Source organism: Monodon monoceros, unplaced genomic scaffold (assembly GCF_005190385.1).
Source record: "Monodon monoceros isolate NGI ecotype Baffin Bay Population unplaced genomic scaffold, NGI_Narwhal_1 Super_Scaffold_13, whole genome shotgun sequence".
Classification (NCBI taxonomy): domain Eukaryota; kingdom Metazoa; phylum Chordata; class Mammalia; order Artiodactyla; family Monodontidae; genus Monodon; species Monodon monoceros.
In genome coordinates, this window is record NW_021703769.1 from 61,537,097 (window position 1) to 61,561,823 (window position 24,727).

The window sequence follows — 24,727 nt, forward strand, 5'->3', positions numbered from 1 at the left end:
TGTTTTTCCACATCTTTACCAATATTTGTTGCTATCTTTTTGATTTTTAGCCATCCTCGTGGGTGTAAAGTAGTATCTCATTGTGGTTTTATTTTGCATTTTCCTAATGAACAATTCAGTGACTTCTCTTGGTTCTCAAGATAAGATACAGTAATCCCCACTCACCCATGGTTTCACTTTCCACAGTTTCAGGTACCTGTGGTCAACTGTGGTCCAAAAATATTAAATGGGAAATTCCAGAAATAAACAGTTCATAAGTTTTAAATTGCATGCCATTCTGAGTAGCGTGATGAAATCTCTCACCATCCTGCTCCCGTCCAGCCCGGAGATGTGAATCGTCCCTTTGTCTGGCACGTCCACGCTGTATACGTTACCCACCTATTAGTGTACGTGAAAACATAATATGTACAGGGTTTGGTACTATCTGTGGTTTCAGGCATCCACTGGGGTCTTAGAACGTATACCCCACAGATAGGGGGTACTCTTGTACAAAACCCTTAATCAGACCTTGAGCTCCTGTATAATCTGGCTCTACCTGTCACACTCTGCTCCAGCCACTCTGTCCTGTGTCTTAATCAGGATGCCGTTGGCTGCAGGTAACAAAATCTATACGACAGCCCCCAACAAGTGGAGTTAATTTGGCTCAGTAGCAAAGTCTGGCAGCATCAGGCATGGGTTCAGCAGCTGGTAGATGTTAGAGTTGGTGTCTTCGTGATTCTTTTAGCTCTTTCCCTGGTATTTCTTACCTTGTGTTTTCAAGGTGCCTACTGTTGCCCCAGAAAACTTATGTTTAAGGCAGGAAGATGAGGAGAGGGGCGGGCAAACATTTTCCATGCCGCATCCTCCAGGAAACTTCATGTCTTACCGGCAAGAACCGTGTCACAAGGCCACTTTTAGCTGAAAGGGAGCCTGGGGAGGTTGGATTTGCTGCCTGAGGCTGGGCGCATTTTCACCCTAAACGCAAGCAGGAAGGACAGCTGTTAGGGAGACAGCCAGCAAGCCTGTGGTTCAGATGCTGTGCTCTACCTCAGTGCTTTCCCTGCCCCACCCCCTCTTCACCCAGCTCTGCCTGCCTGCCCATCACTTCTTGGTTCCAGTGTTACTCCCCAGGGAGACTGGCCCCACAGTGTCGTTGAGAGCTCCCTGCTGTGCTCGTGTCCACAGTGCCCAGTTCCTCCCCTGCCCATACCCATCACACCTGGTGTGCACGTGGCTGTCGAATGCTCTCTCTGTAGATGGCAAGCCCCACGAAGGCAGGGGCCGTATCTGTCCCCACCGTGTACCAACACCTGACACAATACCCGGCCCGAGTGTTGCCCTAGTGTTCGTCAAATGAAAGAACAAACAAAATGAATGAAGAAACCTAGTAATTTTTTTCTACTCGTAACTGCATTGAGGCTTGATCAGTGTGACAGTAACAGCAGAGGTGATTTGAACTAATTTCATGTTTTGGTCAGTCATATGGCCAAAATGTTGGTTAAAGACCATTTGGGAGAATCCATTGTTACACTTTGCTCCTTCCTGAAACTATTCTTCTGGCAAATGACATCATATGCCCCTAATCTGAGTGTACCCCACGTGAGCTCATGGCATGAAAGTGTTTTTGCAGTTGTTGCATAATTTTCTGGGCCTTCCCCTGCCCCATGCCCCCTCTTAGGAATATTTATAGGAAGGAGTCCAGGCTGTGGCTGTCTTTTGGATCTTTAACAGAATCAATTAGGTAGAAGATTCTCAGTCTGATTTGCAGTAGAAATGTACTTCCTGTTCCTCCTTGTGCACGTGTCTGTTAGCTTGGTCTGTGTAGACTCAAGTGCTGTGACTTGTTAAATTATGCAAAATGAAAATCCTTGCTTTGTGAGTGGGCCTTTAAGTGGATCAGGTCATTGGTAAGAAGCCATCGTAGGCAGCGGAAAAGGCATTTCTGATCCCGTGTTGCACATCCATGATAGGTTGTAAGTGAGAGGCACCGCCTTTGGATTTCGGATGTTGGAATTGCTCAGCATAATAGACGCTCTTCTCTGAAAATTACTTTTGATTTCCTGGCTGCAGGCGTGTACAAGGTGACCCCTCGCTCCTGCCACCGGTTCGAGCAAGCGTTCTACACCTATGACACGTAAGCCGGGCGCCGACTGCTCCGGGGTGTCTGTGTGTCTCCTGTGGAGGAGAGTGACCGTGACTCTCTTCTTCACTCATTGCTGAGAACACGGGAGTTTTTTGTATTTTTTCTGGAAGTGGTAAGGTTAGGCATGGAAAAGAATTTCTAGACAAGGATTTTAAGACAGTTGGGTAAATTACTGAGGAAATGAAGGTAAAGCTCTCTTTCCCAAGAATTCTGTAAACCCAGGACGGAAGGCTGTGGTTTGGAAGTGGCTTAAATACAATGTTTGTTGAATCTTCCAGCCTCACTGATGAGAATTTCTCAAGTTCGAGTCTACCGTTTTTCTATTTTTACAAATGCTTGTGGGTTTCATAGGGAATTGGAGGTGTAAAGTTTTGGTGTGGAGAATCAGTTTACTCTTAAAGACACTTGTATGTATTTCAGGAGTTCTGAAGCGCTAAGAGCAGTGTCACATAGTACATTTCAGGGTCAGGAAGGTCACCCATAAAGGATGTTGTTTGTGATCCTTTGAGAACTATGAGGTGATGTGGTGTTTTCTTTCCACTTCTCTAATTTATAGGTCTTCACCCAGTATCTTGACGTTGACAGCCATTCGCCACCATGTCCTTGGAACTATCACCACTGACAAAATGATGGATGTTACCGTGACTATCAAGTAAGGCTAGTGTTCCGTGCTGGGCTGAGCACGGGAGGGTGGTGGACCAGACCTTCTCTAATGGACGCTCTGAAAATTATTCTTGATTTGTTATATCTAGGCGTAGTACAAACAGTCTTCGCTCTTATACTTATGTGACATAGCTGTAAATTCACAACAGCCTGTTCCTTTCCTTTTATGACTCAGGAATTAACTGTGGATGAGGAAGAGTCTCCTGACAGCTCGTTTCAGCGTCTTAAATTTCTGTTTGAACTCGTTACACTTCCTGTCTTTGCTAAGGAAAAAAAGAATCTCTGGTTTGTTCACTGTATTTCAAGCGTTTTCGCAAATTCAAAAAAAATTGCCTATTTTTCTTTAGAGCCTTTCTCGAAGGCTTGGGAAATAGACATGACACCTTATATGAGAAGGGTCATGAGAGAAAGTGTATGAAAGGCAGTCCCTCACTGAGGGTCAGGTTTGTGTGAATGTCACCTTTGAGAGGAATTTTTGCTGTGTGGTGGGTGTATCTGACACCCTAATTTTCTCAAGAAAGGAAAGAATTTTGACAATATGACCATCTTTGTCAAATTTAATGGAAATCTGAGTAACTTTCTCCCAGCTTACCTTATTTGAAGTTGCCTTTCCAGCAGTGTCTCCATCCTTCTGTACACCCGTCCGTCCGTGAAGAAAATATGGATGGAGAATCCTCAGTGGTTAGGCACTGGGCGTAGGCGATAGCCCCTGCCCTCGTGGAACTTAGAGTCTCATGGGGGCAGCGGACAGTAGTCCAAGAGTCCCATACAGAACTGTAAAATTACAGCTGTCATAAGTGCTTTGACTTTGACCTTGTCAGGGGGTTGAGGTCCATGCAGGAGAGGTGGGCTTCTGGGGGCCAGCCACGTTAAGGGTCTTAGCTGTGTCCCATGGACACTCTGACATATTTCAAGTAGAGGGATCACTTTCTTTTTGTTTCAAGAAGGTCCCCCTGGCTGCTGAGTGGAGAACAGATAGAAGAGGTGCAAGAGTGGAAGTCGATCAAGGTGGGGGCAGAGGCTCTTGTAGGAGTCCAGGTGAGGGAGGATGGGGCTTCAGCCAGGCGGATGGCGGTGGGGATGGAGAGAAGTGGACAGGTTGGAGAGTTATCAGGGAGATTGAGTTGAAGGGACGCGGCAGCAGGCTGACCACGTGGGGTCAGGGAGAGAGGAGTGTCAGGGCAGCCCGTGGTCTCTGACTGAATTGATGGGATACCTATTCACCAGGGTGACACAGTTTCTAGGAGAAGGACTCGCTACGTTTGTCTTGTGGGCCTGGTACTTTGCCTGGTGCTGGAGCAATGTCTTTTGGTATTTTCCTGCTTGGAAAGTATGAATTACTGGTATGACTAGAAAGTCATATTTTTACCGGTAGTGACTCCGTGTTACGTTGTTTTCAGTCTTTATTAACTTTATTTTTGTAACCTCAGAAGAGTTTTTGTTTGGTTTGGTTTTGCTGAAAATTATGTGAAATGCATCTTCCAGCTGGACATGGCCGGGGGTGGGGTCCCTAATGGGGATCTTGTACTTCCCGGATCCAAAACCAGATTCCTGGTGGTCGCCCTCCACAGACCTCCTCTGTAGCCTTCCCTGTTTCAGAAATGGCAGCTCCATCTTTCTCGTTGGTCCTTGATTCTTCTTTCTCTTGCATCCCATACCCAACCGATCCATCTGCAAATCCTCAACTGTACAATCCTCGGTATCCATGGGGTTTGGTTCCAGGAGCCCCCGTGGTTACCAAAATCCACAGATGCTCAAGTCCCTTATAAAATGGAGTCGTATTTGCATATAATCTATGCACATTCTCCTGTATACTTTAAATATACTTTAAGTCATCTCTAGATTACTTATAATATCCAACGCGACGTAAATGCTATGTAAATAGTTGCCAGCATGTGGCAAAATCAAGGTTTACTTTATGGAACTTTCTGGAATATCTTTTCCCCCAAATATTTTCCATCTGTGGTTGGTTGAATCCTCGGATGCGGAACCCACGGAAATGGAGGGCCAACTGTATATCCGTCATCCAGTCCTTTCTTAGCACCTGGCCTCTATACTTTGGTTCCACCCACCCTTGTCTCTTGCTGGGATTGTTGCCGCAGCTTCCTGTCTGGCTTCCAAGTTTTGGCTGTTGCTTTATAACAGTGTGTTGTTCATGGGGAAGTCCAAGTGATCTTTAAAAGTGGAGACCCTGTCATTCCTCTGTTTAGAACTCCATCTCCTCAGGGTCCACACCAGGGTTTTCCAAGCCCTAGTCTGACACCTGATCTGGCTCTACCTGATCTGGCTCTGCCTGGGTCCCTCTGCCCAGGCCTCCCTGTTCTCCTCCTTGCTGTTCCTTGAGCATGGCAGGGAGCTGCCTCCAAGGCTTCGAGAGACTTTGCACTCGACACCTCCTTGCCTGAGGCCTCACCCAGAGCCAAGTGGTTTGCTCTCTGTCGCCCTTCCTTCAGGTGGCGTGGTGTCACCTTATCAGAAGGGACTTGGCTCAGCCCCTAATAAAAAGTAGCGCCCCTCGCCTCCCACCAGCTCTTTTATCTTTCCACGCTGCTTTATTTTTCCTTATTGTACTTATCACCTGACAACGTTTTTCTGTTGATTGTCTGCCTCTTCCCACTAGAATGTGGATTCCACGAGGTTGGGGAATGTTGTCTGTCCTGTGTACGGTCTCCCCAGTGCCTGGTTCTCTTGCAGAGTATGTTCTCAATAAAGGTTGAAAGAGAGACAGAAGATGGTGGTGTGGTGTGGGAAGGACTCCATGTCCTACGGGAAATCTGATGTTTCCTTCAAGTCATAAAGTCAGTGGTATTTCATCCCAGCCCAGATCTATCAGATACGTCCACCATGGCAAAGAAGTTCAGTTTTTTGTCTTTAAAAAGCTATTAGTTTATTCAAAACAGGAGAAGAGTGTGTTGGTGGCTGTATGAGGTGCTTGGGTTTTTTTACTGCTGGATCTCTGCTTGCAGAAATGTCTGATTCCCACTGACTACAGGGATACGTGACTTCGTCTTCTGGACCGCTCCTTCCTTTCTTCCAGATCTTCCATCGACAGCGAACCCGCCCTGGTCCTCGGCCCTCTGAGGTCCATGCAGGAGCTGCGGAGGGAGCAGCAGCTGGCCGAGATCGAGAGCCGCAGGCAGGAGAGGGAGAAGACCGGTGGAGAGGAGGGGGTTGAGGGAAGGACCAAGCCCCCTGTGCAGGAGATGGTGGACGAGTTACAGGGCCCCTTCTCCTACGACTTCTCCTACTGGGCACGGTAAGCGCTCTCCGGCTTTCCCTGCAGGGTCGTCTGTTCTGATGTCCTTCCTCATGGGGGGACAGACCAGCCATACTGAAGTATCTTACTTATTTTAGGTCTGGAGAGAAAATCACTGTCACACCCTCGTCTAAAGAGCTGCTCTTTTATCCTCCTTCCATGGAAGCCACCGTCAGTGGAGGTAAATGTCAGCTCAGCAAGCCGATGACACACCTTTGCAAGTGTTTCTTTCCCTGCAATTAAAATTTTATTCTGTGCTACTGTTATAGTGAAACCATCTTTGTAAGGCACTTCAGTCCCCTTTGGCACATAGATCTTATTACTTGATGAGTGAGTGGATGAACGAAAGGTCTAAATCAGTAAACGTAACTTTCACTATTAGAATTGGGGGATCTTTTTGGAAAAGGACTCAGTTTTCCTTGATGTTATCAGGTTGACACCAGAAGGGAGATAAAAAGCAAAAGCATCAGTTGTTGAAATGTCTTCGTGTGTCCAAACTGTTTGTGATGTTTATGTTTTTTGGTCGGGGTTATGGGAGGGTCTTTTGGGGACTGGATAACCAGAAGTGATTGCTGGTGGAATATTTAGGCTACCAATAGCTTTTCCCAGCATCGTGGGTTCATTAAACCCTGGACGTTTCTGTGTTTGGAAGGAGAGTATTGAAGGGCGTGGCTGTCCAGCAGGCAGCCTGTCCGGGGCAGCCTTCCATACCGGTCCTCTGAGGTCCAGCCGCACAGGCTCTGACCTGCAGTAACGGCTTCTCTCCTCACCTGTGGCCTGTGAGAGCCAAGGGAGAGGAGCAGCGGAAAGCCAGCTTTGTTGGCTCTACCTGCTAACATTCCTGGCAGTTGAACAAGGCCATTCGTCAATAGTGAGAGGCTTGGGCCACTTGCAGTCACTGAGGATTCTGGTACAGTCAGCATCCTCATTGGAGCTGGCTTCCAATATCTCCGTTTTAGGCCCTTCTTTAATGGGAAGCCCCAACCTAGTCTTCTGTTTATCTCTTTCCTTTTTAGAAAGCTGCCCAGGGAAGTTGATTGAGATACAAGGGAAAGCAGGCTTATTTCTGGAAGGCCAGATCCACCCAGAGTTGGAAGGAGTGGAGATTGTCATCAGTGAGAAGGGGGCGAGTTCACCCCTGATCACAGTCTTTACTGACGACAAAGGTGCCTATAGGTAAGGCCGTGACTAAGAAACATTTGCTTGGGATCAGTCGGGGAGCCTAGAAAGAAACTGGGGAGCCAGGTTTCCTTGGGGCAGGTGATGCTTCTTCCAGGATTTGAAGCAAAGCCATCTCCAGTGTTTCTTTTTTATTCAGTGTTGGGCCACTGCACAGTGACCTGGAGTATACCGTGTCTTCGCAGAAGGAGGGCTACGTTTTGACTGCGGTGGAAGGAACCATAGGAGACTTTAAGGCTTATGCCTTGGCAGGCGTGAGCTTTGAGGTAACACTGTGTGCTTTTAAAAAGCAGCTTTATGGGGTATAATAGACGTACAGTAAGCTGCACATAAAGTGTATAATTTGACAGTTTTGACATATGATGACCCCCATGAAAACACTACCACAGTCAAAATGGTGGCCACATCCGTCACCCTCCAAAATTTCCTCATACCCTTGGCAACCCGTCTCTCCTGCCCCTCCCCACTGCTCTGATCTGCCTTCTTTCACTATGGATCATTTCGCATTTCCTAGAGTTTTATATAAATGGAATCATTCAGGATGTACTCTTTTTTTGGTCTGGCTTCTTTCACTTGTAATTAGGAGATCTGTTGACTTTGGCTTGTGTGCATACCTTTTGGGAAGTATTTTAAGCTTTCGTCCTTGACTCTGTTCTCTGTTGAAGGATGCAGAATGTCTTTCTCTCTTGCCTCAGTCCTTCTTGGGAAGAAGCATGCTGTGTAATGGACAGAGTGAGTCTGGAGATCCTTGAGGCGGAATATTTTCAACATAGAGGCCAAATAAATTAAAATTCTATATTGCAGAATGCATTTTAAACCAAACTGAAAGATAGTCAAACTGGGAAGAAATATCTGTACCATAAATAACATTCCCTGTTTACCAGGGTCTCCTAAAATCTATAAGAAAAAGACAGCCCAACATGGGACTCCCCTGGTGGTGCAGTGGGTTCAGAATCTGCCTGCCAATGCAGGGAACACGGGTTCGAGCCCTGGTCCAGGAAGATCCCACACGCTGTGGAGCAACTAAGCCTGTGCTCCACAACTACTGAGCCTGCGTTCTAGAGCCCGTGTGCCACAGGTAATGAACCCTGTGTGCCTAGAGCCTGTGCTCTTCAACAAGAGAAAGCCCATGCTCGCCGCAACTAGAGAAAGCCCGTGCATAGAAACAAAGACCCAATGCAGCCAAAAATAAATAAATTAATTAATTAAAAAAAAAAAAGACAACCCAACAGAGAAAAGATGAACCAAGGATATGAAAGGCAGTTCACAGAAGTCATCCAAGTCACTCATAAACATACAGGAAACACTCGACTTCGGTAGTCACTGGGGAAATGCAAAGGAACACTGGGTCTGGGGTGAGATTTGCAATAATCAAGACAATATCCATCTTCTTGGCGAGCACACATTTTCCCACACATAGGTAATTTGTTGGAGCTGGAAATGGTTACAGCCACCATGGAGGGCAGTTTGGGGGTTTCTTTCTGAATTTCGAGTGCACACTTCCGACAATTCTACTCCTAGGAATTGACTGTTTGGAAAAAGAAAAACTTAAGTGCACAAAGATACACACGCTCAGGGACATTCAGATCGTCTCTCCTTTTCCATCACTAAACTCGGTGGCTAGCCTGTGTGCCATTGTTGGCTGACCTCTGCTTTAGAACGATATGCAGTTGTTCCGAAGCAGTGAGGCTGATCGGTGGGGACTGGTGGACGAGGGCAGCCGGGAAAGTGGCTGAGGGCAGAGAAAGCAACTTGCAGTTACAGAACCATACAGTTTAGGGGGCCTCCCCCAGCCCCACCAGATCACTTATGAAGTCCGTCAACAGCAGCCATAAGGCTGATAAGATTTGTGTGGGCACAGAGAGTTCTGGAAGGCTGCACACCAAACTATTAACATTGGTTACCCTGGGGATGAAGAGGAGACCTTTTGTCTCCCCCAGTGAATAACGGTAAAAGAAAAACAACCCATTAAGGATTACCTCTTGACTTGTTCATGGTTAATATGAATTAACCTTGCTCTGGGGTTCCGTTTTCCACCCCCAGATAAAAGCCGAAGACGACCAGCCCCTCCCTGGGGTCCTCTTATCCCTCAGCGGTGGTGTGTTTCGTTCCAACCTCTTGACTCAGGACAACGGCATTCTGACCTTCTCAAACCTGGTAAGGTGTCTGGTAGTTTACTGCCTGCCGTGAGAGTGCCGGGACACGGCGGCCGTGACTTGTGTGTTGCTTGACAACGTGAGAACAGAAAACCAGCCTGGAGTGTTTTACGTTTCTTCGGGGACCAGACGTAATTAGAGGATTGCTCTCACTAGAACTTAATGCTGCTGATTCGTGTTCCCTTCTGCACAGACTTCTTGTTTTCTGGTCACCCCCGTGTCACTGAGACAGTGTAATTAATTACCCCGGCCACAGCGGCTCCTGTCTTAGGCATCCCTTTGTTTTACCACAGGATCGTGCTGTTTATAATGCCGAGTCTCGTTCGGGGGTTGAGCTTGTGTTTCTTCTGCAAAGCACACTCCCCATGGTGGGAGGATAGCACCCATTTTTCACTGGGGATGTAGAATGAGGCCCTGAGTGGTGGGCACTCAGGAGTGCACGTCAGTTGGCCATCTTGTCAGTCCTGGGAATAAAGTGACTGTTACAGGGATGTCGCAAACAGGCAGTGAGGTGTATCCGAAAGATCACATGCTGTGCAGTGATGCGCACCCAGCTTCAAATCTTCCATCTGCTACTTACTTGCTGGGTCATCTCAGGCAAGTTACTTGACCTCTCTGAGCCTCAGTTGCTTCCTTCATAAAATTCACATATGATTTCTACCCCACAGCGTTCTTGTAGGCACACCATGGTGACAGCCGCTGTTAGACTTGTAATTGCTGTCACTGTAATGATTTATTGTAGAGTTAGAGTTACCATTTCTGGGTGTCTAGGAAGCCATGGAGCTCTTGGGCCTAATTCTGGTCCATCATGACTTCAGCCGCCCCCTTTGAAGCCATACCTAGATTTGCAGCAGAGGCTCAGTTTGTGGTTTTCTCTCGGCAGAGCCCCGGCCAGTATTACTTCAAGCCCATGATGAAAGAATTCCGGTTTGAGCCATCCTCGCAGATGATCGAGGTGCAGGAGGGGCAGAACTTGAAGATCACCATCACCGGCTACCGCACGGCCTACAGGTAGGCAGCCCCACCTGCACCCCCCTCTCCCAAGCCCGGGCTGTGGGATCACACTTAGGCTTCTATTCTCTAGAAACTCATCCCAGTCTTCATACTGATTTTATTTGGAAGACAAGGGACATAAGATACGAGGTCCACAGGCTCCTGACTGCTGCCGTTTTCTTCTAATATCTCCAACAAGTGTCCCCCCCGCCTTTTTCTTTTTTCTTAATTTTAATTTTGGCCATGCCAGGCAGCTTGCAGGATCTCAGTTCCCTGACTAGGGATTGAGCCCGGGCCACAGCAGTGATAGTGCTGAATCCTAACAACTAGGCCAACAGGGAACTCCCTTCAAACAAATGATTCAGTCACAAAGTTCCTATTTTGAAATTGGCCTGAAAGACCCTATTTAGTTCCTAAAAATTTTCATTTTTTTAAGAAGTTTGAAACTTGAGTTACATTTTGAAAAGGAGGAAATGCATTCACTTGAGTGAAACTTGGAAATGCTGGAAAGAGTCTGTACAATGTGAAGTTTCCCTCCTATCCTGGTCTCCAAGCTACCTAGGTTTTCCAGTGTTTCTGAATACTTTCAGAGACGGTTTATACAAATATTAGTAAATATATTTATACACATTTACAAAAGCACTCGAGGCAAAGATCGATTAATCAGAAGGAGTGGGTTTAGAAAAATGGACCATTTTCAATCAAATATAAGAATGGAACGAAAGGGGAAGTGACTTATTTTCATTTTACTGGATGCTTCATTATTTAAATTAAAGCTTAACAAAAAAAATACAATAAAGTGGAATAAAATAAAGCTTAGCCTTTTTTAATTACAATTTTCTGGAGCATCCCTTAGAATGTACAAGAAGAGAAATTGATGACAGCCTTCTGGCTGGCCTGAGCCCTCCGGCAGGAAGGCTCGATTTGCAAGTGACACAGCTAGAACTGAGTTGTCTGGGTCATTTGGGGCAGTTCTCCATTGAGCTATTTTGCACTGTAAATTGTTAGTAAATGCAGGACACTTTCCCTGAAATCTTTTGTGTGCTTCAGAAAACCCCAAGAATGTCATGTTCTGTTTCTTCTCTCGTCCCTCTAGTTGCTATGGTACAGTTTCTTCCTTAAACGGAGAACCAGAACAGGGTGTTGCCGTGGAAGCAGTGGGCCAGAACGACTGCAGTATTTATGGAGAAGACACCGTGACGGACGAAGAAGGGAAGTTCAGGTTACGTGGATTGCTGGTGAGCCTTTGGACGTGTTTCGTTAGTGGATTTTTGCATACCGGGTTCAGCAGTGCCTTGTGGTGCCCCCAAGGCTGCTAGGAATGGGGTCGAGAGCGTTGCCAGGGCAGTGTAGGTTCTGGAACTCTTCCCAATCCCTATTGTAGCTGACATACTTAACTTTTATGTAGCTGATGTACTGGGTTGGGGGTTTTGTAGTGAAATAAAGGTGGAAAACCATGGGTTTGGTGCACCTTTTGCCTAGCATGGGTAGTGTGGCTCAGGCCAGGGCTCTCAAACCAGATGCCTGTGGCGCCAGAAGACAAGCGTGAAAGGCTGGAGGGTGCTGGGTGCCTGGTAGGGAGTGGTGTGGACTGCGGGACCCTGGAGAGGGCCTGGCCCACGAGAAGGGGGCAGCTGCCACTCAGCTCCAGCTCTACACAGCTGTGTGGGAAGACAGACTCAGGGTTGCCAGATCGTTTTGAGTTTGTAAAAATGTGAAAACTTCTGATTTTTAGATGTTAACAATCAATTAGAAAAAAAAACAACCCACAACTCTGTGCAGGCCAAATAACCGACTTATTTGTCCTTTTGGCTGCTCAATTGCAACATTTGGTTCAGAATTTATGGTGCCTTTTTCCTCACTTTTACTTGCACATCCACACATTCATTTGCTCGTTCAGCAGACACTAAGTAGGAGTCACCAAACAAGAATGTGGGTTGATGGCACCCACTGGACAGGGCCACTTGGATCCAGGGTTTGGTCCTCAGCCTTTCAGATTCACAAACTGGATGTTCTTAGTTGACCCCAGGGATAGTCGTACACCTCTTGGCAACTGACTGATGTTTGCCTGAATCGCGTGAGCTGAGGTGCAAATCCGTTTGCCAGTTTACTTAGGTATGTTGGGGCGATGCTGTCCTTTCCCAAAGGTAAGAACATCCATGTCCACTGTCTGCCCATCCCCACTCGCAGATATGGGGAAGTCAGGTCAGGAAGTTGCTTGGTGAGTGAGGAGGGTTCAAAAAGCTGAAGGAGGAAGATGGGCTTGGGGAGGACTGGAGAGCGTATGCTCTGATGGCCCAGCCGGATGCACACCCACAGGTGGGCTCCCTGTGCCCTCTGCCCAACACTCCCCGTCTTCAGTATCTTCTCCTCAGACTCGGCGAGACAGCGGCGCTCTTGCTCCCGCAGGAGTCTGGATGACCTGACCGCGACGCTCCCTTCTCGCTCTCCTCTGCCCTTGGAGAGGCCCACCCTCTGTGGAGCATGCTGCCACCGGGACACTGCTCCCTGCTGTCCCCCAGGCCTGCTTTCCTTCCTCGTAGCAGTGGTTCCAGAGAGCACAGAGTGGTGGCGGCAGCATGGATGTCCCCCGCCCCCCAGGCCGGCTGTACCCAGGGCCCCGGGAGGGGCGACGGGTCCTTAGAGCCAGCTTCTCTGTCTCCTGCCTTCAGTGCAGGCCCAGCCTTTGAAATTTAGTCCTTCATGGGCTGCACTAATGCCTTTCTCCCTGCCTCCGTCATTTCTTAGCTGTGTAAGTTCAGGCAAGTGTCTCATGCTTTTTATTTGTTTCATCATCTGTAAAGTGAGGATGGGAATAACGTCTACCTTCCAGGATGGCTGTGAGTATTAAGTGAGTAATACACGTAAAACACATGGAGCAGTGTGTGATACACTGACTCCGTAAGTGGTAAAAGCAAGAACAGACAGCACCTTCCCCTGAGGTGGTCCTCACCAGAACTGCCAGCTTAGGTGTTTGCTTGCAGCTTTTCTTGGTCTAAGTTAGCAGCAGGTAGAGGGCCTGGCAGGCGCCTGTGCACTTCAGTCTGCCTTCCCCTGGCCGGGGCTGGGGGGACTCGGTGTTCCAGGCTCACCTCCCTCTTACGGTTGTAGGAATGCAGATTCCGCATCACCGTGTTGGTTCTTCCGAGGGTCTTAGTGGCCCAGACATGTTTCTCTAAACTCACCAACTTAACACATTTTATTTAACTAAACCGAATATCGTTTTCCTCTCCACGACAATAGATTTCTGTCTTAAATGATGCTGCCCCACACCCTCCTCGTAATAGGTGTTAATTCATTAGTGGTTTCAGTGTTGTTTAGAGTCGCCCCCTTGTGGCAGCCCACGCCTTTTTCACGTGCCAGGCCTCAGATTCTGGAGGAATAGCCTAAGGCTAGACGTTTCCCATCAAGGGTTTAGATTTGAGTTTTTCAGTCTCCCAGAGGACGCCGGGCTGGAGAGCCCTTGTTGAAGATTTCCCAAAGATTTCAACCCCCATAAGAATTCATTTCCCCAGTTGATCTTTCCGGTCAGTGTACTTGTCAAGGCATCTTGGGTGAGAAGCTGCATCCCTAGATGTTGCTGCCAGAGGCTGAAGGTGAATCCCAGAGTCAGCCGGCCAGGAGCGAGGAGTCGGGCCGGTTAGGATGGGAGCAGCTGCCCGATGGGCTCCTGCCCGGCTGGGCATGGGCATGAGGGGGCAGTGCCCATTGTTCCCATCTTCAGCAGTGCCCGTCCCTTCTTTTCTTTACAAATCGCTATGCATGTCTTTCCTTTCTAGGTGCAGGTAGATATTTTGAACCAGACCCAATGCTGCTAGTCCTCACTGAGCTATAAAGTGAATTAATACAATCACCATTGGTGATCATAAATTTGATTGTTCTTGTTTTTTTAATAATATCTTTATTGTCTCTGTAAAGGTACCGTGTGCTCATTATAAAATAGTTCAAGCAACATATCAAAAAGGATAAACTTTTGAAAGGGAAAAAAAAAATCACCCTTAAGCTACCACCTGGAAGGGCCCCTGGTTAATGTAGAGCGAATGCCGTTTCGGGCACTGCTCTGCCCGCACACAGAGAAGAAGGTCACAGTGCACACGATTTTAGGAGACCAGGGCCGTGTTATCCTCGCTAACGTATAGATCGACAGTTAACGATCTCAGGGTCGTCCCCTCTTGGATGCACACGGTCAACTTTGAACTTGGCCCCGGCTCTAGATCCTAATGTGTCATCGGGTCCAGTGTGCAGTTGATGATCAGCAATTGGTTGTTTTAAAAGTTTTTAAAACCCCGCTAGTATAAGTGATCTGTCATCCTTTGCAGAAAGATGCAGATCTTTTCTTTTAATAAGTGTGTAAGAAAAAAAGTAGTTCAGAAGTTGACAAACAATGGGTTCTTTTATACTCTTAAAGCCTTGCGTAAAGCTAATTTTGTCTGATTTGCAGCCTTCCGAGAAGGCTCATATCTTGAACTCATATCTTTCTTTATTAGAGTTGCAACTAGCCCATACAGCAATGTAAGAAACAAACAAAAAACTTCATTTCTTTAAGGCAGTTTACTTCCCTCTATTGGAAAATTGTCATAAAATGCTGGCTTTCTTAGAACAAAGTACTTTACTGCTATCTGCCAAAAAATTACCTAAGTAAATAATATACATCCTTCATGTGTGCAGTGTCAACAAAAAAAGTTTTTTTAGAAAAAGTGTGGGTTTTTTTTTTTTTTGGTAAACATCATATATGCCTATACATTTGAGGAATAGAATAAAATGTATAAAGAAGAAACTTGTTTTAAAAAAGGGAAAACCTCAAATCCCACTCCCCAGAAATAATACCCCTTTGGGAATGTCATTCCAGATACCATTCAGTGCACATACACAGCTAGAGGGGCGGGCTGGGCAGCAAGGAAAGAATAATTTTATCAGAATAAGCATATCATGCTTGCAGTTTTGGAATCAGAAACCACATTTAATTTCCCTTGGGTAGGAGAAACTGAATGGGGTTTGAAGGAATTGTAGAACTTCAGGAAAATGTTTCTGCATCAGGGTGCTTTTTCAAGGAACTCTTAAGAAGGTTAACAGGCCACATCTTAGGAACTGAGGTGGAATAGGAAGGCACCCGTCTGATGGGGGCCTGCAGGCAGAGCAGGCTCAGATCATGTCTCGTGACAAGCCCCTTTCCAAAGAAGTGACTCCTGCGTTTGTTTGCAGCCGGGATGTGTATACCACGTTCAGCTCAAGGCAGAAGGCAACGACCACATTGAACGGGCCCTGCCTCACCACCGGGTCATTGCGGTATGACATGAAATTCTTCAGTGGAATCGTGGCATGATTGCTTCCCTGATCAAAAATCCTTCAGCACTCCTCTGGCTGTCTGCCTTTCATCTGTTTCGGCCGGGGCGGGGTGCGGGGGGCACTTTAAATCCTAATTAAGGGCCCTCTTGGAATAGTGTCATTTTCACAAGCAGCATTTTCTTGGGCTTTTAATGAATAGCATCGCTGTCGTGCGTACAGAGAAGAAATCCCAGCTGTTGTTTCCCCACTTCCCCTGCAAGTTCCGATCATTATTCTGCAAGTTAAGGATCTTAAGGGCTAAGTAGCATTTCAAATCAAGGGAGGGTAATAAAGAGAACATGGGCTTAATTGGTGATGGGGCTGCCCACTTTTCTTATATTTAGATGACCTTGTTTTCCCACCAAGGAGAGCCTCTTGATCTTTAGGATCACAACTTAGCTAATTGATCCCTAAAGAGGCAGCCCTCCAGGTCACAGGAAGTGGCCTTGGAATCATTTTCAGTGAGGTTTTCTTCCATAGAATAAGTCTTGTTCGCTAGAGTAGAGGGCTTGGGTGGACGAGAGGGCCTGCCTCTTGCTGGCTTTATTAGGTGGCATTAAGCATAAAGATTATGAGGGGTTAGGAGGCCGGTGGGCCATTTAGGACTTTTTGACCTAGAAAGTGAGTTTTCTTGATGTCTTTATGGCATCTGGCATTTTAAATGGTTGTGATGGCTATGTCTTATAATTTTGTATTTCCCTGCCATGGGGACTCAGGCCAGGATCACAGGCAGCCATGTGGACTATGGTCCCACATATGAAAAGGTCACAAACGGGGGCACCCACCCACCCAGGGGGGGCAGCTGGAGCTTGGCTCCTGCCAATCCCTGCTAGGCAAGAACATCTTTCCCTTTTTTCAAGAAAAGCTGGGAAATCTGCCTTTTTTTAAATGAAGTTGCTGCTTTTGAATGTTGACAAGTCATTAAAAGTTAGAAAAAAAAAAGAAACTGTGCTTGTCAAACAAAATGTGCCCATGGGCCAGGTGTCGCCCATCTCCTGTCAGTTTGGGACCATAGACTCAGGCTGCTGGAACGGCAAGCTTTGCTCCCTGAATACAAAGTGAAGTCAGCTAGGAAATAGCTCCTAGGAGATCCCCCGGCTGGAGTAGAGGTCCCCCTTCCAGCGTCCTCAACCCCAGTCTTCCTTCTCTCTTCTCAGGTTGGGAATAACGACATTGATGATGTGAACATCATAGTTTTCCGGCAGATAAATCAGTTTGACTTGAGTGGAAATGTGATCACTTCATCCGAGTATCTTCCTACATTATGGGTAAGGCCAGATTTTTTAGGTTCAAGTGCTCTGTTCTTTCCGGCTTCAAGATGAGAGGGAGCAGGATATCTGGGCCTGTCTAGCGCTTGCTTTAGCTGAGGGTTGAGGTTGAGATTTAAGAATCTTCAATCCCAGCATGCCTCTGGGGGAATGATTCCTGATTGCTGGAGAGACACGTGGTCCAGTTTCAGATCACTGTTTTGCCAGCCGTGTGTGTCTTTGGAAGCATCACAGTAGAAACCTAATGAACGAGCAATACAATCTGGAGTCTAAAACAGAAAGATGGTTTTAGGGCAAAGCACCTCGTCACTTTCTAGATTCTGTGCAGGGTTGGGGTGATGGGCAGTGGACCTGGAGTCAGACAGTCCGGGCTGGCTCCTGTCCCACGGTTACTCACCTGGCTGCCTCGGCCACCCCCTCATTCCTGTGGACCTCTGTCCCCTGCTCTGTGATACCACGGAGTTGGACTCAGTGGCCTCTTAAGGCCTGCTGGAGCTCTAACAGAACCCGCACGTCTGCAGTTAATGAAGAAGTGTCTGTACAGTGCCCTGTGATGCCTGGAACGATGTTAATGAATCACCACGGGGAAGTATTTTTCAGAGGCACATGTAATATATACAGTGAAGCATTTGACTTGAGTGAGAACATGTGCTTAGGTTAACTCACCTCAGCTGCCCTTCAGGGGCTGTGGGCATGTTGTCTGTGGGCCTGGTGGGTGATGCCCAAGTGTGAAGAGGCCTGGGCAGGGATGGGGAAACTGGAGGGAGGGTATGGCGCCAGGGCTGTACCTCCCGTGTCTCACGCCCCATTGCAGATGGTAGTGGGAACAGGCAGCGAACCTGGGCTGGAGAGAAAGCAAGGCCACCAACAAAGCACTGAATTGCTTCTGGAAGCAGCCAGAGAACCAAACGCAAAATGGGAATGCATTTCAAGTTTAAGGAATACCTGTGGGGTTGAGGATACAGCATGTGGGAGGCCACGCCAGGTGGGCGAGGCCAGCAGTGAGGAGGGCTGGGTCCCAGGCTCTACCAGGCGATAACTGTGCGACCTTAGGTGACGCGGGCTCTCTGAGTCTCCATGGGGATGACTACCATGCCTGTTTAATAGCCAAGATTGGTGACGATGTATGTGAAGTGCCTGTAGCAGGCCTGGCATGTTATAGACATGTTAGAAGCTATTCTCTTCAATAGTATCACTACACTATTTTGAGTGTTAACATAAGTTATCAGAATCTATTTAAAATCTTAACATTTCAACACGTGTCACGTCACTGGCATCTCAGATGCGTTAAGAATGGCCTGTCAGGGGTGGACGGTTGCTCTTTCAAAGATCCATGTTTCCAGAGATCTTCTCCCCACAAGAGATAAGCTGACCCGAGGGTGTCTGAAATGCAATGTTTATCGTGTTTTCAGTTTTAAAAGCATGCCCTCTTTGTCTCTGTTCTCCAGGTAAAGCTTTACAAAAGTGACAACCTGGACAACCCGATCCAGACGGTCTCCCTGGGCCAGTCCCTCTTCTTCCACTTCCCGCCCCTGCTCAGAGACGGCCAGGTGATGCCCGCTCCACTCTGCTTTCCGTCTTTGTCACAGTGGTTGCACTTTTCAGCTAAGGAAACACAGTTCTCCCATTTTCCCCCCTCATACCACCTTGCTGGCACAGTTGATGTCATGCTTTCTGAATCAGAGGAGGTGGGGGTCTCTAAGGATTATTTTTTTGGAATTAGCTCTTTTTCTATTTACAAAAATAATACACATTCATGGCAGGAGATTGGGGAGGGGGGTGGAAATCAGACATAATCCCGTCATCCAGAAGTAACCACTGTTAATGTGCTGATAGGTTTCCTTTTGGTCTTTTTTTGATTCATATGCACATGTGTGTATAAATATAAATACACATATATATTTATTTTGATAATGGAAAGTTGGGACTGTTTTGTACATTGTTTTGTAGTCTTTGCTTTTCAATGAAAACTATATCACAAATACTTTCCCCATCGTTAAATCTTCCATAGCATGATATTTAACGGTTGCACAGTAGTCCATGATAGAGGAAATACCATAATCTATTTAACCGAGGCCTTAATGTTCACCACTTACTGATTATAGGATGTTTCCTATCCATTTTAATCGGGCAGAGCAAGCTATCGTGGCTGGCGCGGTGGCAGCAAACTTTGCAGAGAACTTGGTCCCTTTCCGGGGGACTTAGCCTGAGGGTGTGAGTAGCGAGCCTGTGTGTGTGTGGTCCCTCCCCCGGCTTCTTACCATTTGCCACGGGGATGATACTCTATGGCCTTTTTCAGCGTGAAATGGCTGTGAAATAACGAAGCAGGTTGTGATGGAGTTTGGGGCCTCCTCCCCACTTCTCCAGGTGCCCTTTGTAATCGAGCCACTTTCGGCAGCACAACACCATGGACACAGACTCCCCTGGGCTCACAGCCTGCTCGGTACCCTACAGCTGAGAGACCCTGGGCACGTCATGCTTCACTTCTTCAGGCCTCGCTCTCCCCATCTGTGAAACGGGGGCAATAATCCTGATCTTGTCAGTGGTTGAGAGCAGAACAGGCATTTGCCTAATGTGCTCATGGCACCGGGCCCCTGGTCGGGGCTCAGCACACCAGGACCATGACCGTCACTGGAACCACTGCAGAGACGCTGCGTCTTAGAACTCGCCAGCTAATGAGCCACTTAAGTATCATCCCTTGAAAGTCAACCTCGTTTTAGATTAAAAACAGTCTTCCTCAGTTTGATCATGTGCCCCCCTCATCAGAACTGACTCATCAGAACTGTATGTGTTTCATAAAGTCAGATTCTCCAAGGACCACCAGAGGTGCAGTGGTTGGATACGCTTGTAAAAACGAGCTCTGAGCGCCTCTTCAGAGATGTCAGGGACGCACGGCTGTCAGTGCTGGAATAGCCTGCTGAGGCCGCCCCTTGGGAGTTAGCAACCTAGGCTTGGAGGTGTAAACTTGGGGATTTCTTTAGAAACATAAAGTCCTTTACATCACAGTCATACGTTAGGAGTTAGTTTTCTTTTGCTTTGCCCCAGCTGTCCTTTATGAAAGCAACAACTTCTTCCCTGTGCACAGAATTATGTGGTGCTTCTGGACTCCACGCTGCCCAGGTCCCAGTATGGCTACGTCCTGCCGCAAGTGTCCTTCACGGCAGTGGGCTATCATAAACACATCACGTTGATCTTTAATCCCACGGTAAGGAGGAAGGAGTTTCTGGGTGTAGGGTGTGAAGAATGGTTCCAGGTACCACTGAGTGCTTTTCAGAGCCCATCCCGTGTAGGAAGTTGGTGGGAGTCATCATCCCTGATGTAGAGAGAAGGCTGGGGGCTCGTGCGTGGCAGAGCCCGGACTTGAACGTGGCTCCTCTGCTGGTTTCTGGCTCGTGCTCGGTGACCTGGCCCATGATCTTACCTGAATAGACGGTTCCTCCCAGTTCCACTCAGCGGAGACTCGGTCACAAAGTGCCAAATAGACGAGCACGTAGGGGAACTATTTGTCTCCGAGTGGAGGTGCATGGTGACCCTAGGGGAGGGAGAGGGCCTCTGCGGAGGGCGCTAGGGCTGCAGCCTGGGACACCTACCAGGGCTTGCCAGGACACTCCCTCGGTGCAGGGAGCCACGTAGGCGGCCTGGGCAGGACAGAGGTGCCACTTGGTGGGGGCCAAGCAGCCAGGCCTCGTAGCTGCTGCCAGGAGTGTGGTCCCACATCTGAGACGGTGAGAGTAGGGCCATGTGCCAGGGAAGGGATGGCCTGGCGGGGGTGTCCTGCTGGTCCTCATGACAATCCTTCCATGGGGAGGTGCCATTCTTCCATTTTTTATGGAGGCTCAGAGAGGCTGAGTGAATTACCTGGGGGTGGTCATCAGATGCGGGTTTTACCACGTTCCAGCCGTCTGCTGGACAGCTCATTGCTATACGCTTATGAGGGCCGTAAGGGCGCTTCGCTTTATCCCGTGTTGAATGTCAGTACCGACAGCCACGTTGTTGATGCTTGACCCAGTATTTCACGCACTGCTGACCGCCCCACACACCTCGTCTTGTTGAACTTTCACAACATTCGCCTGCGGGAGGTGTTGTCTGTATTATCCCCATTTTATAGTTGAATCAACTTAGTCTTAAAGTGACTGCCCGAGATTACACAGGAAGACCTGGCCTGGAGCCTGGACCGCGGTCCTCAAGGCTTCTTCTCATAATCGCTCTGTAACTTCCCACTGACTTCAACTTCTCCTTAAGGATTTACTTTAATGGAAAACGGTTTGGGATCTAAGACATGTCAAAAAATGTTGGAGTGGGCAGTTAGGGATGGAAATCTGTTCCTGCCCTTCTGTTTATTAAGGGACCATGTCACTCTGCCTCACTCATCTCAGGTCAAAAGGCCCCTCAGTCATTCTCCAGCCTACGTGTTCTCAGATATTTTGGTCTTGGGACCCCTTTACACTGTTAAAAATTGTTGCGTATCTCCAAGAGGTGTGATTTATATGGGTTATATATATATTTATCATATTAGAAATTAAAACTGAGAAATGCTGAAAACACAAGAATCCATAAGCCACACGTCCCATTACCTGTTACAGTCATGACATCATCACATTTGCAGCCTCTGGGGAAGTCCACCGTACACTTGTAAGAGCATGAAAATGGCACGTAATATCTTAGTAGTATTATGAGAATAGTTTGGACAGTGCAGATCTCCTGAAAGGGAGGCCCCTGGGCTGTATCTTGAGATCCATTGCTCTGGCCCGTTAACCTGTTTCATCGTCAACAGAAAGTTATCTTTTAATTTATTTGTTTCTGTTGTCAGGGTGGAGTGGGCTAGTTAGGATATAGGTTCATTTGCTGTTACAGAGACCCAGCATTTCAGGGGCTTTAGCAAGAGGGAAGTTTCTGTCTTATGTTAGCACCAGGAGTGAGCAGTCTAGGGGTCATACGGCAGCTCCAAGGTGCCGGGGCCTGCAGCTCCTTCTCTCCCGTGGCTCTGCCATCCTCCAGCACGTCTCCAACCTTCCGAAATGGCGCACTTGGCTGGAGGCTGTCTGGCCAGCAAGGAGGGAGGGCCCACCATTTCTCTCCGAGGGTACAGCCTGGGTGTTGCACCGTCACTTCTCTTCCTGTACCGTTGGCCAGAACTGGTTCCAGGGCCCCACCTGGCTGCGAGGGAGGCTGGGGAACGTGGTCTGTTTTGACTGGCCCAGATGAAAGTCAGCCCTTCCACTGGAAGGAAGCGTGAATGGCCCCTGGGACCCAAGCGCTGCCTCTCCTCCTCGATGGGTATGACCTCTGGGACTAGCTTGCTGCCCACTGTGTCCCTAAGCCTGGAACAGTGGGTTCTCGATGCCTCCTTGTAGGAAAGAGTCCATGTGTGCGGCTGGGACCCAACAAAATGAGACCCTTCTACTTTTCAACCACAGGGCCCGCAGCTGTTTGTCGTGTCAGTTTAGACAGTGAAGGGTGCGGGGCTGAGTAGCACCTTGTTATCGGAATCTGGTTATTCCGGAGCTTCAGGGAGCAAGTGAGGAGGGTTTGTGCAGCAGACGATTCACTTGAGATTTATCTGCGTCGCTTCGGTTCCTTACTTTGGGTACTGAGTGTGCCGGGGGTCCCGGGGGGGGGCCGGCTCAGAAGCCGGGCGCATCAGGGCTGTGGATGGAGCACTGGTGTCTGGGGGTGACGGTGCTCTCGATGTTTGCAGAGGAAGCTGCCCGAGCAGGACATCGCGCAGGGATCCTACATCGCCCTGCCTCTGACGCTGCTCATCCTGCTGGCTGGCTACAACCACGACAAGGTAGGGGGTCCCGAGACCTCATGGGCAGCAGATGTGTCGTGGGGAGGGATCCCTCATGACTGGGACCTGGCAGTGGAAGAACGTCCACTGTTACAGAGGTTACAGCATTTTAGGTCATGTCCAATTCCTAAGGCCTCCTTGCAAGGCCATAACCCTCTTGTAACAGCTCTCCTAACCTTTAAACCTGGAGTACCTCTGGGTCTCTGGTGGCCGTCTCTAGTACAAAGACCTGCCCTGGTCTGAACTGAGATCTGCCTGAGAGCACAGAGCAGGTGGTGACGGGGCCTGGGAGGGAGGGGCGCAGGGGAGGGTCTCTGATGTCCCACTGGACGGAAGTCTTCTCCTGGTGTCCCCCTCTCTCATACTCTCTCTCTTTCCAGCTCATTCCCTTGCTGTTGCAGCTGACAAGTCGCCTGCAGGGAGTCCGAGCTCTCGGCCAGGCAGCCTCTGACAGTAGTGGCCCGGAAGACGCTAAGAGACAAGCCAAGAAACAGAAGACGAGGCGGACGTGAGGGGAAGAGGCCAGGAAGTCTCCCTTGGGACAGGCCCCTGGCGTGGAGGACACGCTGCCTGTCCCCACCCGCCCCTCGCCCAGCCCCGGTGCCATACCGTGAATGGACCCTCCTGTCACTCTGCTGAGCACAATTGATTTTCTGAGTTGAAGATAATTTATTATTATTATTTTTGTCAAAGAAGTATTTAAGCTGTGCCGGTGGTGTGCGAATGTAATCCTCAGTCTTCTGCTTCATTTGCAAGAAGAGTTCTAGTAAATGGGGGCTCTGGCCCCCTAATCAAGCACCTGTTGGATTGACCTTCCCCTTAACTTCTCTGTGCAGTTGAGGTCCCTGCTAGAAACCACACAGCCCGTGTCTACTACTGGGAGGGTGTGTTAGGAGGTAAAACTCAATAAAGTTGCCCGTTTGTTTGTGTTGTAGGTCATCTCAGGTGTAGTCCTTGGATGACATGGGCTAATGCTGGGGTCACCGACTAAGCCGCCTGGAGGGGCATGTGAGTCCTGAGTGAAGGCGAGATGACACACGGCAGCTGACATTTGGCCTCAGCGGTGGTAGGAAGACAGGGGAGGAGGGGTTGTGGCACAGCGAAGAGCCCCACCCCCACCTGATCTAAAGGAGCCTGAGGTTCTCGGGGGCTCTGGCTCCCTGGTGCCCTGCGGAAACATGCGTTCATTTTTCTAGAGAAGCCAGGAAGACAGTTTTATGTGAACTCTTCCAGGTTTTAAATGTTAGAGACAAACAAAATGCATACGTAGGATGTGTGAAGCTTGAAGGCTGCGGGTTTGCATAAGGGATCCACAGGAATGCTCACCATTTGAACAGCATTAGTTTAATTCTTATAGGAAGTAATTAAGTTAATAAGTTATATTGGAAGCGGGGACATCCATCCATCCAATGTTTATTGAGTCCCATGTGTGACAGGCACCGGGGTATGCGATGAGCAGAGTAGACGACGGTATAAACGGAGCTGGACGAGGACAGGGCCCCTCTGCTTTTATCCTCATTGTGTCCCCAGCGCTTGGTGTGGAGTAGACATTCTAGAAGGAATGAATGAGTGAATGCATGCGTGCTTGCAGGAATGAACAAGCACAGGGCACGGGGCCGCGCCCCCCGCAAGCGCACGACCCAGCCATCGTTGGGTGGAAGACAAGCCAGCAGGTGGACGAGGGCCATGCGGAGAGCTGAAGGCCTGGTGGATGAGGCTCACATGGCCGAGGGGTCACAGAGCAGAGGTCCGATCCCACCTGAGAGCTTAGGGAAGCTTCCCAGGCATGATGTTTAGGCCAACTCTGGAAGGACCCAGAACGGAAAGAGGAAAAATAAGGCAGAAGGTCTTGTTGGGTGCCACGACCAGTGCAGACAGTCAGCTAGAGGGTTCCTGGCCCCTTGGTGGCCACCCGAAGAGCTGCTGTGTTTCCAACCAGCGGCTGTTGAGCTGTTGGCCATTTCACGGGTGTTA

At 48.5% G+C, this 24,727-nt stretch overlaps 1 protein-coding gene across 2 annotated transcripts in view; it reads left to right on the plus strand.

Annotated features, from left to right (window-relative positions):
• The window catches only part of LOC114894132 (nodal modulator 1), a 52,577-nt gene extending 28,890 nt beyond the window's left edge, over positions 1 to 23,687 (plus strand). For both annotated transcript variants that reach the window (XM_029220472.1, XM_029220473.1), the window contains 15 exons: positions 2,050 to 2,113; positions 2,679 to 2,774; positions 5,823 to 6,041; positions 6,140 to 6,222; positions 7,058 to 7,217; positions 7,360 to 7,486; positions 9,264 to 9,377; positions 10,260 to 10,387; positions 11,466 to 11,607; positions 15,572 to 15,655; positions 16,852 to 16,962; positions 18,411 to 18,512; positions 20,048 to 20,167; positions 22,661 to 22,753; positions 23,134 to 23,687. In XM_029220472.1, the coding sequence (XP_029076305.1) occupies positions 2,050 to 2,113; positions 2,679 to 2,774; positions 5,823 to 6,041; positions 6,140 to 6,222; positions 7,058 to 7,217; positions 7,360 to 7,486; positions 9,264 to 9,377; positions 10,260 to 10,387; positions 11,466 to 11,607; positions 15,572 to 15,655; positions 16,852 to 16,962; positions 18,411 to 18,512; positions 20,048 to 20,167; positions 22,661 to 22,753; positions 23,134 to 23,265 (1,775 nt within the window). In that variant the 3' untranslated portion in view covers positions 23,266 to 23,687. The remainder of the gene's footprint in view (positions 1 to 2,049; positions 2,114 to 2,678; positions 2,775 to 5,822; positions 6,042 to 6,139; positions 6,223 to 7,057; positions 7,218 to 7,359; positions 7,487 to 9,263; positions 9,378 to 10,259; positions 10,388 to 11,465; positions 11,608 to 15,571; positions 15,656 to 16,851; positions 16,963 to 18,410; positions 18,513 to 20,047; positions 20,168 to 22,660; positions 22,754 to 23,133) is intronic.
• The last annotated feature ends 1,040 nt before the right edge of the window (positions 23,688 to 24,727 follow it).